This window comes from Gadus chalcogrammus, chromosome 16, assembly GCF_026213295.1.
Source record: "Gadus chalcogrammus isolate NIFS_2021 chromosome 16, NIFS_Gcha_1.0, whole genome shotgun sequence".
NCBI classification, from domain to species: Eukaryota; Metazoa; Chordata; class Actinopteri; order Gadiformes; family Gadidae; genus Gadus; species Gadus chalcogrammus.
In genome coordinates, this window is record NC_079427.1 from 1 (window position 1) to 15,658 (window position 15,658).

A 15,658-nucleotide genomic window follows, 5' to 3' on the forward strand; every position below is an offset into this window, starting at 1 on the left:
CCAAACCCTAAACCCTAACCTTTAAACCAAACCCTAAACCCTAACCCTTAAACCAAACCATAAACCTTGACCCTTAAACCAAACCCTAAACCTTAAAGATCCCATGGCATGAAAGTTTCACTTCTAACATTGATATGAGTTCCCCTAGCCTACTATGCTCCCCCTGTAGCTAGACGGGGCCGTTTTGGAAGTTTCCCCGTATGTCGTCTTAAAGGCACCCAGTGCAACTTTATGTAAACATTCAATGAAAAATAAACATTCAATTTCTTCTTTCTTTACACGTAGTAAGTTTCAATAACTCCATACCATTACATATCGACATTCAAGGAGCAAAGATGAGACGTCGTTGTGTGGTGAGAACTGATAGAAAATCGATAACAACAACAATGCCGCCATTTTCTTTATTTTTTGTAACCTACAATAAATAAAGCAGGCTTCCAGTCAATGGAAAAATGGCTTCTCCCCACCGGCGATTGTTGTTGTTTACGATTTTCTATCAGTGATTTTCAACGATTTTCTATGGTATGGAGTTATTGAAACTTACTACGTGTAAAAAAGACTAGAAATTGAATGTTTTTTTTTTAAGCCTCGAAAGTTGCACTGGGTGCCTTTAAGGGGTGATGCCAGCTCCCCTTTCTCTGCCTTGCCAGCCCAGAGAATTTGGCCCGCCAACGAGCTACGACCGTGCGAGCGCCACATGTGTGTGCGTGTGTGTGTGATTACACACACTGTAATGCAAGTGTTGTACACTTCTTTGTATAACCGTTTTGCTGTTGGTGTTCTTTGACGTCTCTGGAATTTCCACAACAAGACTGTAGTTGGGGTTATCTCAGCCACCGTTGAGCCCTGCTAAACGCCGCCCGCCCGCCCGGCACCACCACCGCGAAGCACCATCGCCCGGCAGCGGGCAGATGGTGAAATATATATTGAGAACAAGTTTGAATGAGTTAAGAATTTTCTTACAGTTAAGGAACGTATGGAATCAGATCAATTTCAATAATCACAAATGCACTGATTTGACTTTTCCATGTCATTCATTTCATCTGTTTAATATTCTTCAATGTTTTTTTAATTCATCGGATCATCAATGCATCGGTTCCATCGGGTATAGTGACATCTATAATCAGCCTGGTCTCAATAATCACAAATGTACAAATGAGTTTATTGCAATTCTATGATGGCAGTAAAAGAGCCCCTTTAAAAAAACGATATACCAATAATGTAATAAAAATGTTGCAAAAAAAAAGCTTGCACAGTTTTTAGGGAATTTTCAAAAAATCTATAATAATTCATGTAGCTTGATAGGTAGAGCATATCATTAACGCCTAAAAGGTTCTGAGTTTGATTCCCTCTTTTCCATCTAAATGCTAAATTGATAGTCCTTATTAATTTAAAACTTGCCATTCTCATCGGTTCCCCAAATTTCTAATTCTTGGGTTAAGGTCGTTAGATTGATTAGATCAACGACTCCGGTTGTTAAATGCATCGGATTCAGGTTGTTAAATTATACTCATCATATTGGTCTCAATAATTACAAAGGTAGCCTGTTTCAATGAATCTGCTTTCAACTGTTGTAAAATTTATAGATAATTATTAAAAACTTGTGTGTTGAAACGATTAAAGGATCCGATTGCAAAAAAATAAATAACAAAATGAAAATTAAACTTAAGGTTACGGCCAAAACACACATCGTGCCGATTCTGGAGAAACGTCAATGCAATTGTTGTTTCTGATTGGCTCAAATTTAGTGACGTCACTAATCTAAGCCAATCACAAACAGCAAGTCTTTAATGGCTTATTTACCTGGGAATACATTGGAAATGCTCATCATTTTTGGCATCACACATTTTTTTAAAGAGAATACGCAAAAGATTATAAAAATTATTTAAATAAATTCTTTAATCTTTACACACATTTTTAATGATCTGAATACTCACTTCGGTTATTTCCACCACTTAGTGTCCAAACGAATTTCTGTATTCTAGGGGTAGATATATCTACGTGAAAATTCAAATTATCAGCAAATGTTTTTTCATTGCTCGGCGTTGTGTATAATATATGTACTATTCTGCTAATATTTCACCTCGGAGTTGCCATACGTGTTAATAATTTCATCTTGATTATGTAAGTATTCCTTTTTTTTTTTTTTTCAGACACAATACACGTAGACACATAAATGGGAAACAGGGACATGACCAGAAGGAGTATATAAAATCAAATAAATAAATAAATATATATATGTATATATAGACAAATACAGCTCTTAAGTGAATAGACAGACATATATATTCATACATACCTACATACACGCACACACATACACACATGAAGCATTGTTAGCTGGATTATAATAATTATGGTATTAAACATATTCATCGCAGTAGTAATAATGTTAATAATTGGAACAGTTATACTTTTTAAAAAGCAGAATAATGGAATCTCGTGAAGATTCCTGGGTAAGTCTTTCTGTCTCCGTGCCAACCTTATTAGTTCCACTTCATTCTTCACTCACATCCAACCCTCGTCTATTGCATGCTTATATATATAGTTTAAAGTGTCAACATAGCGGTTAGGACAGGACTTATTGTTATCCAATTACGCATCCTTTTTTTTGGCAGGGTATGAAGGTGTTCTGAAGCAGACAGTACGGATGGAGGGGGGAGGGGGGGCAACATTAAAGCAGATCCATTGATTATCCGTCGTACTAAAGTCCTTCAGAGTAACACTCGGAGTAATGCTCTCCCCTCACCCTCCTTCCCCCCTCCCCCGCATTTTTCTCCCACCATTGTCTGGTTCACGTCCCACCGCAGACTGGGAGCGGGGGAGGGGGTCGCGGTGAACGCCGTTTTGAGCCCGGGTTCAGCGCTGGAGTTACAACCACGTCTCAGCGCTGGGGGGGCGGGGGCGGGCGGCGTTGGGGGCGTGGCGGGTGGCGGCCGCGGCCTCGGTGCTGCCGTTGTTGTTGTTGCAGTTGAGGACGGCGGGCAGGCTCTGCTGGCGGGTGTTGGGCCGAGAGCTGCGGCGGGGGCGGGGGGGAGGCTGGGGCCGGGGCGAGGTCGGGGTGAGCGCGGGGTCGGGGGAGGAGCCGACGGGGTCGGGGGAGGAGCCGACGGGGGCGGGGGAGGAGCCGACGGGGTTTCTGCTGGAAGAGCTGGCCGAGTCTTCGTCCGTCTCGTCGATCGAGTGAATGCTGCGGTCCGATTCGTTGGGGAGACATTCGGGGGGTTGCATGAAGTCGTGGATCGAGTTCCTGGATTGGGGCTTCCTGACGTCATTATACTGCGAGCTGCGGAACGCTTTCACCACTCGCATCTGTCGGTGTGGGGCGATGGTGAGACACAAGGAGGGGGTCGATGAGCGGGTGGACTGAGGGAAGGGATTGAAACCTGTTTAAAACAGGCTAGGCTGCTCTTGGAATAGCATGTCATGATTAAAGCTTAATTATAGCTTTAAGTGAGATGTTATTTTTACTTTCCTTATTGTAGAAAAAAAGGTTAACAATTACCCCATTTTTATGAAGAGCTGTTTTGTTTTTACTGTGCATGACTACTTTAAACCTGTAGATGGCAGAGAAACCCCCAAAGCAGCCTAGCATGTAGAGCTTCTTTAAACAGTCAAAAAGCATTCATATTAAGAACTCATTCAGAAATAAAATGTCTTATCTCTTTTCCCTCAACATTTCAAACAATTTCTATTCACTAAGGCTTTCTAAATGAATATGAAAACTATACCAATAATACTCGTAAACTACACTACACAATACTACACCATACTACACTACACCATACTACACTACACCATACTACACTACACTACACCATACTACACTACACCATACTACACTACACCATACTACACTACACCATACTACACTACACCATACTATACTACACTACACCATACTATACTACACCATACTACACTACACCATACTATACTACACCATACTACACTACAAGGGCTGTTGAGGAGTCTGAGAGGACACCAATAGAGACAATGGAGCAGACTGGAGGACACTGACCAGTTATCTGAGTGGTGACCAGAACAGCTGGAACACACAGAGAGCGGACACAGAACAGCACTCAGAGACAGTCACAGGGCAACAACAGGACAACAACAACAACAACAACAACAACAACAACAACAACAACAACAACAACAACAACAACAACAACAAGACAACGGTGGGCATGCAGCGACAGCCAGGGAGCTGCCACCATGCTGTAACAGAGAGACGGCAAGGCACCAGGCCCCACTGGGAGGGCCCAATGGGAGGGCCCCAGGCCCCACTGGGAGGGCCCACTGGGAGGGCCCACTGGGAGGGAGGGTTAGGGTTAACCCTAACCCTAACAGGAGGCTAGGTTAGCCTCCTGTTAGGGTTAGGGTTAGGGTTAACCCTAACCCTAACCCTTACCCTAACCCTAACAGGAGGCTAGGTGTGCTAATTCACGGCAACATATCGCAGGCAGCACAAGATGAGCAATAAGGAAGCACAGGTTTGTCTTTTTGTTTTGTTTGACAGCAGGCATCTGATTGAGCTGGCTGAGAACATGAACCAATGTCGTGTTCTTAAATGGATGAATTGGTTATTAGTCAACCAGAAGTTAACAGGCCACATGCAGGATGAGCCTCTGCTTGTTTTTCCAAAGAGCCCGATCACTTTCTCACATCATTAAAGGGACAGTAAGTGATCACCAAAGCCGAGATGCATCACCATCCACCATCTCCAAACAGTGAACATTGGGGTATAGTGTCCGCCACGTGATGTCATTTAGTTAGGCTGTAATGTATTATTTTGATGTAATATGTGATTCTGGTTGTTGTTTCTGTGATAGCGAAGCTAGATGGAAAAACGTGTAATGGCTGCATCGTCATTGGACAGCGAGTCTCTCCAGAGCCCGCCTCCAGGGTGACAGCATCATGCCTGTAGGACAGCTGATGTGCAGACTAACATGACCAACATAACATAACATGACCAACACAACATAACATGACCAACACAACATAACATGACTGGGAGGACCCAATGAAGGTTATTTCAACGTTTTGTTCCCTCCGTTCCATCTAATGTAAACCAGTTAAACTACACACTGAATCGTCAATTTGTATTTAGTTTAAAAAAATCTTCTTAGGAGGAATAACTTGATCTTTTACCGTACACCTCCACCTCTTCACCAATCACAGACAAGCTGTCATCATAGCTGACCCTCGAGATAACCAATCAAAAGCAAGCACACCAACCGGAACCTGTTCTAAAGTCCATCGACGGCTGCATATGAAACGTCTATATTCTGTAAAATGGTCTAAATGCGTGTTGGTTGGTTTAAAATGTAACTGCACTGTTTCACCAAAGTTACTTCAACTGATCGATTGTGGCAATAAACTTAGATAAGATAAGCTACAGGACATATCAGCATACACAAAAACCACACATCACTAGCTCATAAAAACAGAGAGGAGCGAGTGAGAAGCAGTACTGGGCACAGAAGAAAGAAAGTGTTATTGAGCAGAGATGAGGAAATGAAGACAGTAGTGGTGGAAACTCAAATGAGTGAGTAGTTGATAAACCTGTAAATCCAATTCAATGAAATAAAATAAATGTGTTAAATGAGTATAAAGAAAGTAAATCGATATCTATCAGGCCAGCTTTAAGATGTAATTTGAGTTTTTCTTATGTCAGAATCCATCTGCCCACCAATTATAGAAGACAATACAAATAGCATGACTAGTAATAGCCTAATGAATATCTTAATCAAGAAATAAATGAATGACTTGACTTGATTGAATGAATGACTTAATTCAGTGCATAAATGAGGATGATGTGCGTACAAAGAGAGTGAGGTCCATGACTCCCAGTGATCATACACCACAATGTGACTCATCATCACTGGAGCGGAGCTCAGGCAGCAGCAAACAAAGCCAGTCCAGGGCGGAGCCGTGAAGGAAAGGTTTAAGGCACAGAGTCAAGAACATGAACCAAAACCAGCAAAGCGCACAGACAGACAGAACTGAACGACACAGAGAGAGCGGCGAGGAGGATCTCAGCGAAGAACAGCGTGGCTCCACACAGTCCTGTATCACACACACACACACACACACACACACACACACACACACACACACACACACACACACACACACACACACACACACACACACACACACACACACACACACACACACACACACACACCGCAACACACTCATGCATGCGTGGCGTGCAGTGCAACCGGTAACGAATGAGGAGGGGACGTCAGAAACTCACTCCCGGGCGCCGCGGTGGCGTTGGCGTTTGTCAGAACTACGTGAGTGGGGGTGGAAATATTGGTTACGTCATGGAGCTGGCTGAGCACGGAGGAACGGCGACGCATGGCACCCTGGAAGGAGCCGCTCCGCTTGAAGTTGCTCACTACCTCCATCTGGTGGATAGAGGGAAAAATGCGCCCAACACAGAACACATGACACATGTCACACAAACATGGCGTCTCCACAGTGTGGCGCTGCCGGGCGGTTGTGGGGAAGTGGGTGGAAAAAAATCAACCAAACATGAGCTTAGATGATCTATTCCCTCAAAAAGAAAGACATTCAAATAAAAACGTTTGTTAGGTGATTCAGAGGGTGGGACAGAGGATGGATGGGTGGCAGCAAGTTACACTTAAAATGCAAATAACTGTGTGTGTGTTTGTGTGTGTGTGTGTGTGTGTGTGTGTGTGTGTGTGTGTGTGTGTGTGTGTGTGTGTGTGTGTGTGTGTGTGTGTGTGTGTGTGTGTGTGTGTGTGTGTGTGTGTGTGTGTGTTTGTGTGTGTGTGAGTCAGAGTCTGGAGGGCAGGTGTCTTTACCTCGGTGGAGATTGGGTGTAAAGTCAGTGTTAATGTTAATGAACTCAAAGTAGGAATGGGAAACTCTGGGGACATGCAGTGGGGAAAAATAAACTACAAGAACCGGTCCTTTACAGTGAAGAAATACACATGTATAATATTAATACTAATATCAGACTGGCTAACAGCATAAACTGAAGCCTGGCTACTTGATGTTACTGCAAAGATGACATTGAAAAATATTAAATAAACTATTCAATAAAATATTTTTTGCTCTGAGGTCTCATTATTCGTCTTCAGCTCCAAACGGGTCCTTAGTGTTCTAACCGGACAGCCGCTGTCTTCACCAGGCTTAATATAGGTTCTACTGCCTTTCAGCACAACGTCGATAAACCCAGGACATCTGGTGCTTTGAGCCGTTTCCTGACACATATGGAAAACCGTCCATATGTTCCCACCAACCCTTTACGTAATCAGTGTTGGCCTTCCTGTGCGCTCGGAGCCCGAGGAACATTTCATATCCCTCGACCTCCATTATGGGAAGATAGTGTTGAGGAACATTTCATATCCCTAACCTCCATTATGGGAAGATAGTGTTGAGGAACATTTCATATCCCTAACCTCCATTATGGGAAGATAGTGTTGAGGAACATTTCATATCCCTAACCTCCATTATGGGAAGATAGTGTTGAGGAACATTTCATATCCCTAACCTCCATTATGGGAAGATAGTGTTGAGGAACATTTCATATCCCTAACCTCCATTATGGGAAGATAGTGTTGAGGAACATTTCATATCCTCGACCTCCATTATGGGAAGATAGTGTTGAGGAACATTTCATATCCCTAACCTCCATTATGGGAAGATAGTGTTGAGGAACATTTCTGTCTCTCAACCCTGGATAGATATCTTTTCTTTCGGAACATGACATGAGAAATAATGATGTAATAACTATTGAGTGATAGTGAATGTGTGATAGTGAATGAGTGGTAGTGAATGAGTGATAGTGAACGAGTGATAGTGAATGAGTGGTAGACGTGTGATAGTGAATGAGTGATAGTGAAGTTGTGATATGATACAGAAGAAGTGTTGTGTCGATGGCTCCTGTGTTAGGAAACGAAAAGTCATTACAGTGCTCAGAAATACCGACGTGAGGACGAGTACGTTCTTCAGATATGGAAGGAGACGTGAACGCACACAACAGCCATTGGGTCAAATTCCCCCAGGCCCTTCAGTTGACCCCAAAAGCCTAGATTCTCTAACCCCCTTCATCGGGGTTCCACGGCATGACGTAGCGTGACGTGATGTAGGACGGCCTACGCTAGGCTAGGCGGCGCGGGCTCCGACCTGGGTCTGGATGCGGTTGAGGCCCCTGAACCACAGGATCTGTCCGCGCCTCAGCTCCCGCTCCGCGTGGTCGATCTCGTCCTCGTCGTCCGCCATGTCCTCGTCCTCGTTGTGGTCGGCGCCCGTGCCGGGTCCCGCCTCCTTCAGGCATTTGAAGTGGCTGGTTGGTACAGAGGTCACCACCTGAGGCCGGGCAGAACAGGAAGGGGCTACGTCAGTCCAGAGGTCTACCGGCAAAGGCTTTTCAACATATGATAATAATAATAAAAATAGGGTCGTGGGTGAGTGCACACCAAGCGTTTATTATTATTATGGTTATTGTAAACATTGTATGTTGTTGTTGTTGTTAAAAGGAAAAAACGAACCAATCAGGAGACGTCAAATTAATTAAATAGCCAATCGCAAGAGGGCCTTTGCTTTGGGAACAGACTGTTTCTTCAGGGCTCTCTTTGAGGGAGGGGTCCTACCTGTCCCCACAGGAGTTCCCCCAGCCCGATGAAGAGGCACCAGAACCACTGCTCCACGTTGAGCGGGGCGCAGCTGAACGGTTTCCCTCCAAACTGAACGATCACGATCTGAACACAACACAACACACGCTTTACCGTGAAGCATGATGAAGCATTACGGTCTGAACACAACACAACACACGCTTTACCGTGAAGCATGATGAAGCATTACGGTCTGAACAGAACACAACACACGCTTTACCGTGAAGCATGATGAAGCATTACGGTCTGAACAGAACACAACACACGCTTTACCGTGAAGCATGATGAAGCATTAACTCCTCTGGTGGACGTTTCCGCCGAGCCAAGCTCACAGATAATACATAATACACACACACACACACACACACACAGCGGTCCTTGGTAAGGAGCTGTCCTCTCGTGGGGGGGGGGCAGGGGGACCCCAGCCCCCCAGGGTGATGGGGCAGAAGATGGGGGTGACCTCACCTGCACCACGAAGGTGCCCAGGACGATGGAGCAGAAGATGGGGTTGGCGAAGATGCCGTCGAACACGTTCCTCTCGCCGTGGATCTTGCGGGCGTTGATCTCGTTGAAGAGCTGCATGAGCACGAAGGTGTTGAAGATGACGGTGTAGTGCTCGGACGGGGCCGAGTGAAGTGGGGCGTTGCGGCCGCTGTCGATGTTGAAGATCTTCTCGCCTGTGGAGATGCGTTCATGTCAGGTTAATGTCGGTCGCTAAGGGGACTCTTACTCCAGGCTGTTCTGTTCATTATGTCCTTTGGATGCACTGATGTACGAATTAGGCTACAGAGATACTCTGGCTAATATCGGCCGAACTGTTAAATATCAGTGTTTGTGAATTGCATGAAATGGTCAATACAAGTTTTGACGCTTAAAAAAACTAAATTTCCGTATGGTCTTTATGCGTTTAAATGCAAATTCGGTCACGGTTGAATGACACAACGAAATAAAAGAAATGAAAATCATGTAATTATTGTCCTCAAAAGGTTCTGCGCTCGAACCCTGACCAGTCTACCAATCCCTGAGCATGAGGACTTACCCCTACCTGCTCCTTAACGCATCCGTAAGTAACGTCGGATAAAAGTGTTAAACTGTGTAATGGGTCCCCAGCCTGCCCACCTGCGAACAGCAGCGTGAAGATGATGACCAGCTGGTAGGCGCTGTGACCCAGGATGTTCTTCAGCATGGTTCTGGAGATCAGGGGGTTGTTGCGTCCGTAGGGCTTCCTCAACAGCAGGGACTCTGTGGGCGGCTCCGTGGCCAGGGCCAGCGAGGCGAAGGTGTCCATGATGAGGTTGACCCACAGCATCTGCACCGCCTTCAGCGGGGAGTCCTGGGGGAGAGACAGACCTTATTGGAAGGACCCAAGGGCAGGGGCGTGTGAAGGCCCCCTCGAGCAGGGGGCCTCCCCGCCATGCCCCATGAGGGTCGGTGATATGTATCATAACGTGTCTGAAGGTTCACCTGGGTGATGCAGGCCCCGCAGAAGGCCACGATGACGGCCACGATGTTGACGGTGAGCTGGAACTGCAGGAACTTGGAGATGCTGTCGTAGACGTTCCGGCCCCACATCACCGCCTTCACGATGCTGGAGAAGTTGTCGTCTGTCAGGATGATGTCAGAGGCCTCCTTGGCCACGTCGGTGCCAGCGATGCCCTGAGCAGCACACAGGATGGAGCCGTATCAGGGCAGGCTGACAGTGTTTACAGGATGGAGCCGTATCAGAGCAGGCTGTCAGTGTTTACAGGATGGAGCCGTATTCAGAGCAGGCTGACAGTGTTTACAGGATGGAGCCGTATCAGAGCAGGCTGTCAGTGTTTACAGGATGGAGCCGTATCAGAGCAGGCTGTCAGTGTTTACAGGATGGAGCCGTATCAGGGCAGGCTGTCAGTGTTTACAGGATGGAGCCGTATCAGAGCAGGCTGTCAGTGTTTACAGGATGGAGCCGTATCAGAGCAGGCTGTCAGTGTTTACAGGATGGAGCCGTATCAGAGCAGGCTGTCAGTGTTTACAGGATGGAGCCGTATCAGAGCAGGCTGACAGTGTTTACAGGATGGAGCCGTATCAGAGCAGGCTGTCAGTGTTTACAGGATGGAGCCGTATCAGGGCAGGCTGTCAGTGTTTACAGGATGGAGCCGTATCAGAGCAGGCTGTCAGTGTTTACAGGATGGAGCCGTATCAGGGCAGGCTGACAGTGTTTACAGGATGGAGCCGTATCAGGGCAGGCTGTCAGTGTTTACAGGATGGAGCCGTATCAGAGCAGGCTGACAGTGTTTACAGGATGGAGCCGTATCAGGGCAGGCTGTCAGTGTTTACAGGATGGAGCCGTATCAGAGCAGGCTGTCAGTGTTTACAGGATGGAGCCGTATCAGGGCAGGCTGTCATTGTTTACAGGATGGAGCCGTATCAGAGCAGGCTGTCAGTGTTTACAGGATGGAGCCGTATCAGAGCAGGCTGTCAGTGTTTACAGGATGGAGCCGTATTCAGGGCAGGCTGACAGTGTTTACAGGATGGAGCCGTATTCAGGGCAGGCTGACAGTGTTTACAGGATGGAGCCGTATCAGGGCAGGCTGTCAGCGTTTACAGGATGGAGCCGTATCAGAGCAGGCTGACAGTGTTTACAGGATGGAGCCGTATTCAGAGCAGGCTGTCAGTGTTTACAGGATGGAGCCGTATCAGAGCAGGCTGACAGTGTTTACAGGATGGAGCCGTATTCAGAGAAGGCTGACAGTGTTTACAGGATGGAGCCGTATCAGAGCAGGCTGTCAGTGTTTACAGGATGGAGCCGTATTCAGGGCAGGCTGTCAGTGTTTACAGGATGGAGCCTTATCAGAGCAGGCTGTCAGCGTTTACAGGATGGAGCCGTATTCAGAGCAGGCTGTCAGCGTTTACAGGATGGAGCCGTATCAGGGCAGGCTGACAGTGTTTACAGGATGGAGCCGTATTCAGGGCAGGCTGTCAGCGTTTACAGGATGGAGCCGTATTCAGAGCAGGCTGTCAGCGTTTACAGGATGGAGCCGTATCAGGGCAGGCTGACAGTGTTTACAGGATGGAGCCGTATTCAGGGCAGGCTGACAGTGTTTTACAGAATGAAAAGTTAAAGGACAATGTGCAATTATTGTAAAACAGTGTAGATATCATCTATTTATTATTTTATGTGTACATTGCACTACTGCCTTGTACTTTTTATTCTTACTGTTTTTATGAGGTGTTTATACTTGGATGCTGCTACAATTTCGTTGTAAAGTGTGTAATGCCAAATAAAAGGATTCTGTATTCTGATTCTGAAAGGGCAAACTGAGCAGACAGAACAAATAAATAGCGGTCAATTGTGTTGTAATTGTCAGCCGGCAGTTAAAAGAAACTGCTTGAAATCAGGTCAAAATAAGCTTTGTGCCATAAATCCAGCAAACGAGGAATAAAAGTGTCTCCTGTCACTTGCCTCGTCTATTTATAGTATGAACTCCTATGAACCCCTGCGTTCTGACGCGCTTAGAGTTAGCCTGGTCTCACCATGGCGAAGCCCACGTCGGCCTTCTTCAGGGCGGGCCCGTCGTTGGTGCCGTCCCCGGTCACGGCCACCACCTGCCGCTGCTCCAGCGCCGTGCTCTCTATGATACCTGGGAGGGGAGACAGGGTCAGGGGTCAGGGTCACGTGCTCTCTATGATACCTGGGAGGGGAGGCACACACACGGGGTCAGGGCTGGGGTTAGGGTTAGGGTCAGGGTCAGGGTCACGTGCTCTCTATGATACCTGGGAGGGGAGGCACACACACAGGGTCAGGGCTGGGGTTAGGGTCAGGGTCAGGATCACGTGCTCTCTATGATACCTGGGAGGGGAGGCACACACACAGGGTCAGGGTAAGGGTCAGGGCTGGGGTTACGGTTACGGTTACGGTTAGGGTTAGGGTTAGGGTCAGGGTCAGCCATATCCTCAACAACCAGAGGTCAGGGTTAGGGTCAGGGTTGGGGTTAGCCCTAACATTCAGAGGTCAGGGTCAGGGTTATGGTCAGCCCTGGCCCCAGCCCTGAGAGCAGAGCCTAAACGTTAGTACAGTCTTTATGATCTCAATCAAATAGAAGTTGTGATGAAAGAACTTTCACACAAACCATAAGACTTCCATTTTGCCGGGTATGAAGAAGTACAATATTATTATGGATTACTATTTTGTTATAATATGTTAGTATTTTGTGAACATGGTGTTCTTTGTATCTTTCTGTTCATCCCACACGGCCCAGTATCAGTGCCGGACCAGTCCCAGTATCAGTGCTGGACCAGTCCCAGTATCAGTACCGGACCAGTCCCAGTATCAGTACCGGACCAGTCCCAGTATCAGTGCCGGACCAGTCCCAGTATCAGTGCTGGACCATTCCCAGTATCAGTACCGGACCAGTCCCAGTATCAGTACCGGACCAGTCCCAGTATCAGTACCGGACCAGTCCCAGTATCCAAGTACCTTTCACCAGGATGTATTTGTCGGAGGGCGAGGAACGTGCCAGGACCCGCAGTTTGGGCCAGATCTTGTCGATGCGCTCCTGCTCGATCTGTTGGATCACGGAGAGGCTTGTTAGCGACCTTCAAACCGTCTCCAGGGGTCGTGAAGATGCGAGCCACGCTGACTCCACCTACCTCGCCCTTCTCGTTCCTGATTCGCCGGTTGAAGTCCTTGCCCTCCATGCACAGGAAGTCGTCACCCGGTTGGATGATGCCGCACTTGCCGGCGATGGCGCGCGCCGTGTTGATGTTGTCGCCGGTAACCATGCGCACGGTGATCCCAGCGCGCTGGCACATCTTGATGGCATCCGGGACCTGGAGGAGGAAGAGGAGGAAGAGGAGGACGAGGAGGAGAGGATTGTCATCAGTTGCCATGGTGAAATACGACTCTAGCTTATATATTTAGCGTTTGGTGTTTCTAAGATAAGATCAGATGTACTTTATGAAACCAGTGCAGAACGTACAGGACAGTGATGAAGAGAAGTACAACATTTAAATAAGAATGAAAACTACAAATAGATACACACATAGAACAGCAGCAAAAATACAGCTGCATCTACACTTGAAAGTCAAACGTTTTTTACTTCTCACTTCTGTGGCACAACTAAGAGATTATTATTATTAAGAGTATTATGAATCTAGGTTAATTTGCCTAGCTTTGTGCTATTGCCTTAAGCCATACAGGGAAGATTTTAATTGGACTTTGGAGTGAAATTATGCACTTGCGCTATGTTAATGGTGAAAGTATAAGGCAACAATTATTCTCAAAAATTGCTCAAAGGATGGAACATAGGCAATACTAGAATACTGCTTAGAAAATACTTCAATGCTTACTGGAAAGTATCCCATCTTTCAATAACTAAAGTATGATGATGATGTCAATTCAATACCAAAAGAAGCCACAAAAGAGCCAGAAAAATTGATAAATATCACTTGCAGTTTAACTTCTTGAAACAATAATGACAATACTTAGATATGGCTGAAATTTAACAGAATATAGACCCATAAGATATATAGAAAATGTAAAGTTGAATAATCCCAGATGGGAAATTAGAGTGTCACAGAAAGTACAGATAGTAAAAATAATCTAACCAAAGAATAGCCAGAAAAACTCATACATTCACCCTCTGCATTCATGTGTTCATGCCACCATGTGTTCATGGTCTCATGTGTCCATGGCGTCATGAACACATGAGACCATGAACACATTAGACCGTGAGACCATAAACACATGGTCTCATGAACACATGAGACCATGAACACATGAGAACATGAACACATGGTCCAATGAACACATGAGACCATGAACACATGAGACCATGAACACATGGTCCCATGAACACATGAGACCATGAGACCATAAACACATGGTCCCATGAACGCATGAGACCATGAACACATGAGAACATGAACACATGAGACCATGGTCCCATGAACACATGAGACCATGAACATATGGTCCCATGAACACATGAGAACATGAGACCATGAACACATGGTCCCATGAACACATGAGACCATGAGACCATGAACACATGAGACCATGAACACATGGTCCCATGAACACATGAGACCATGAACACATGAGACCATGAACACATGAGACCATGAGACCATGAACACATGAGACCATGAACACATGGTCCCATGAACACATGCTCCAATGAACACATGAGACCATGAACACATGCTCCAATGAACACATGAGACCATGAGACCATGAACACATGAGACCATGAACATATGGTCCCATGAACACATGAGACCATGAACACATGAGACCATGAACACATGGTCCCATGAACACATGCGACCATGGTCCCATGAACACATGAGACCATGAGACCATGAACACATGAGACCATGAGACCATGAACACATGAGACCATGAGACCATGAACACATGAGACCATGAACACACGAGACCATGAGACCATGAACACACGAGACCATGAGCAGACTCATCGTCCCGGCCGTCGGACCTCGGGGCGGACGGGGTCCTCGATGCCGACCACACCGATGCAGGACAGGTTGGTCAGGATGTCGGCCTCGTCCTCCCAGTCGGGCTCGGGGGTCGCGGGGAGGTCGCGGAACGCCACGCAGATGGTCCGCAGGCCCTCGCACGCCATCGGCTCGATCACCTTCTTCACCATCTTATCCCGGTCGGCGCGCTTGAAGTTCCTCAGCTCCCCGGCGGCGTCCATGATTGTGGAGCACCTGGGAGGCACACACACACACACACACACACACAGACACACACACAGACACACACACACACACACACACACACACACACACACACACACACACACACACACACACACACACAAACACACACACACACACACACACACACACACACACACACACACACAGGGCTTAGCCTTGCAGTTAGCATTTTTTCCTACCAAAACCCAAGAAGAAAATGTAATATTTTAACCTGCACAATATTATTTTGTGGTTGAATGTTGTTGCGTTTCAAATCTTATTTCTACTAATTTAAAGTATCC

At 46.6% G+C, this 15,658-nt stretch overlaps 1 protein-coding gene across 1 annotated transcript in view; it reads right to left on the reverse strand.

The window, feature by feature from the left end:
• Positions 1–2,871: 2,871 nt before the first annotated feature.
• Positions 2,872–15,658, reverse strand: part of atp2b3a (ATPase plasma membrane Ca2+ transporting 3a) — a 36,389-nt gene continuing 23,602 nt past the window's right edge. The window contains exons 11-21 of the mRNA XM_056612285.1: positions 15,131–15,365; positions 13,284–13,463; positions 13,111–13,198; positions 12,168–12,274; positions 10,119–10,310; positions 9,774–9,987; positions 9,120–9,331; positions 8,634–8,741; positions 8,167–8,349; positions 6,333–6,419; positions 2,872–3,312 (exon numbers count right to left, since the gene is read on the reverse strand). Coding sequence (XP_056468260.1) covers positions 2,872–3,312; positions 6,333–6,419; positions 8,167–8,349; positions 8,634–8,741; positions 9,120–9,331; positions 9,774–9,987; positions 10,119–10,310; positions 12,168–12,274; positions 13,111–13,198; positions 13,284–13,463; positions 15,131–15,365 — 2,047 coding nt within the window. The remainder of the gene's footprint in view (positions 3,313–6,332; positions 6,420–8,166; positions 8,350–8,633; positions 8,742–9,119; positions 9,332–9,773; positions 9,988–10,118; positions 10,311–12,167; positions 12,275–13,110; positions 13,199–13,283; positions 13,464–15,130; positions 15,366–15,658) is intronic.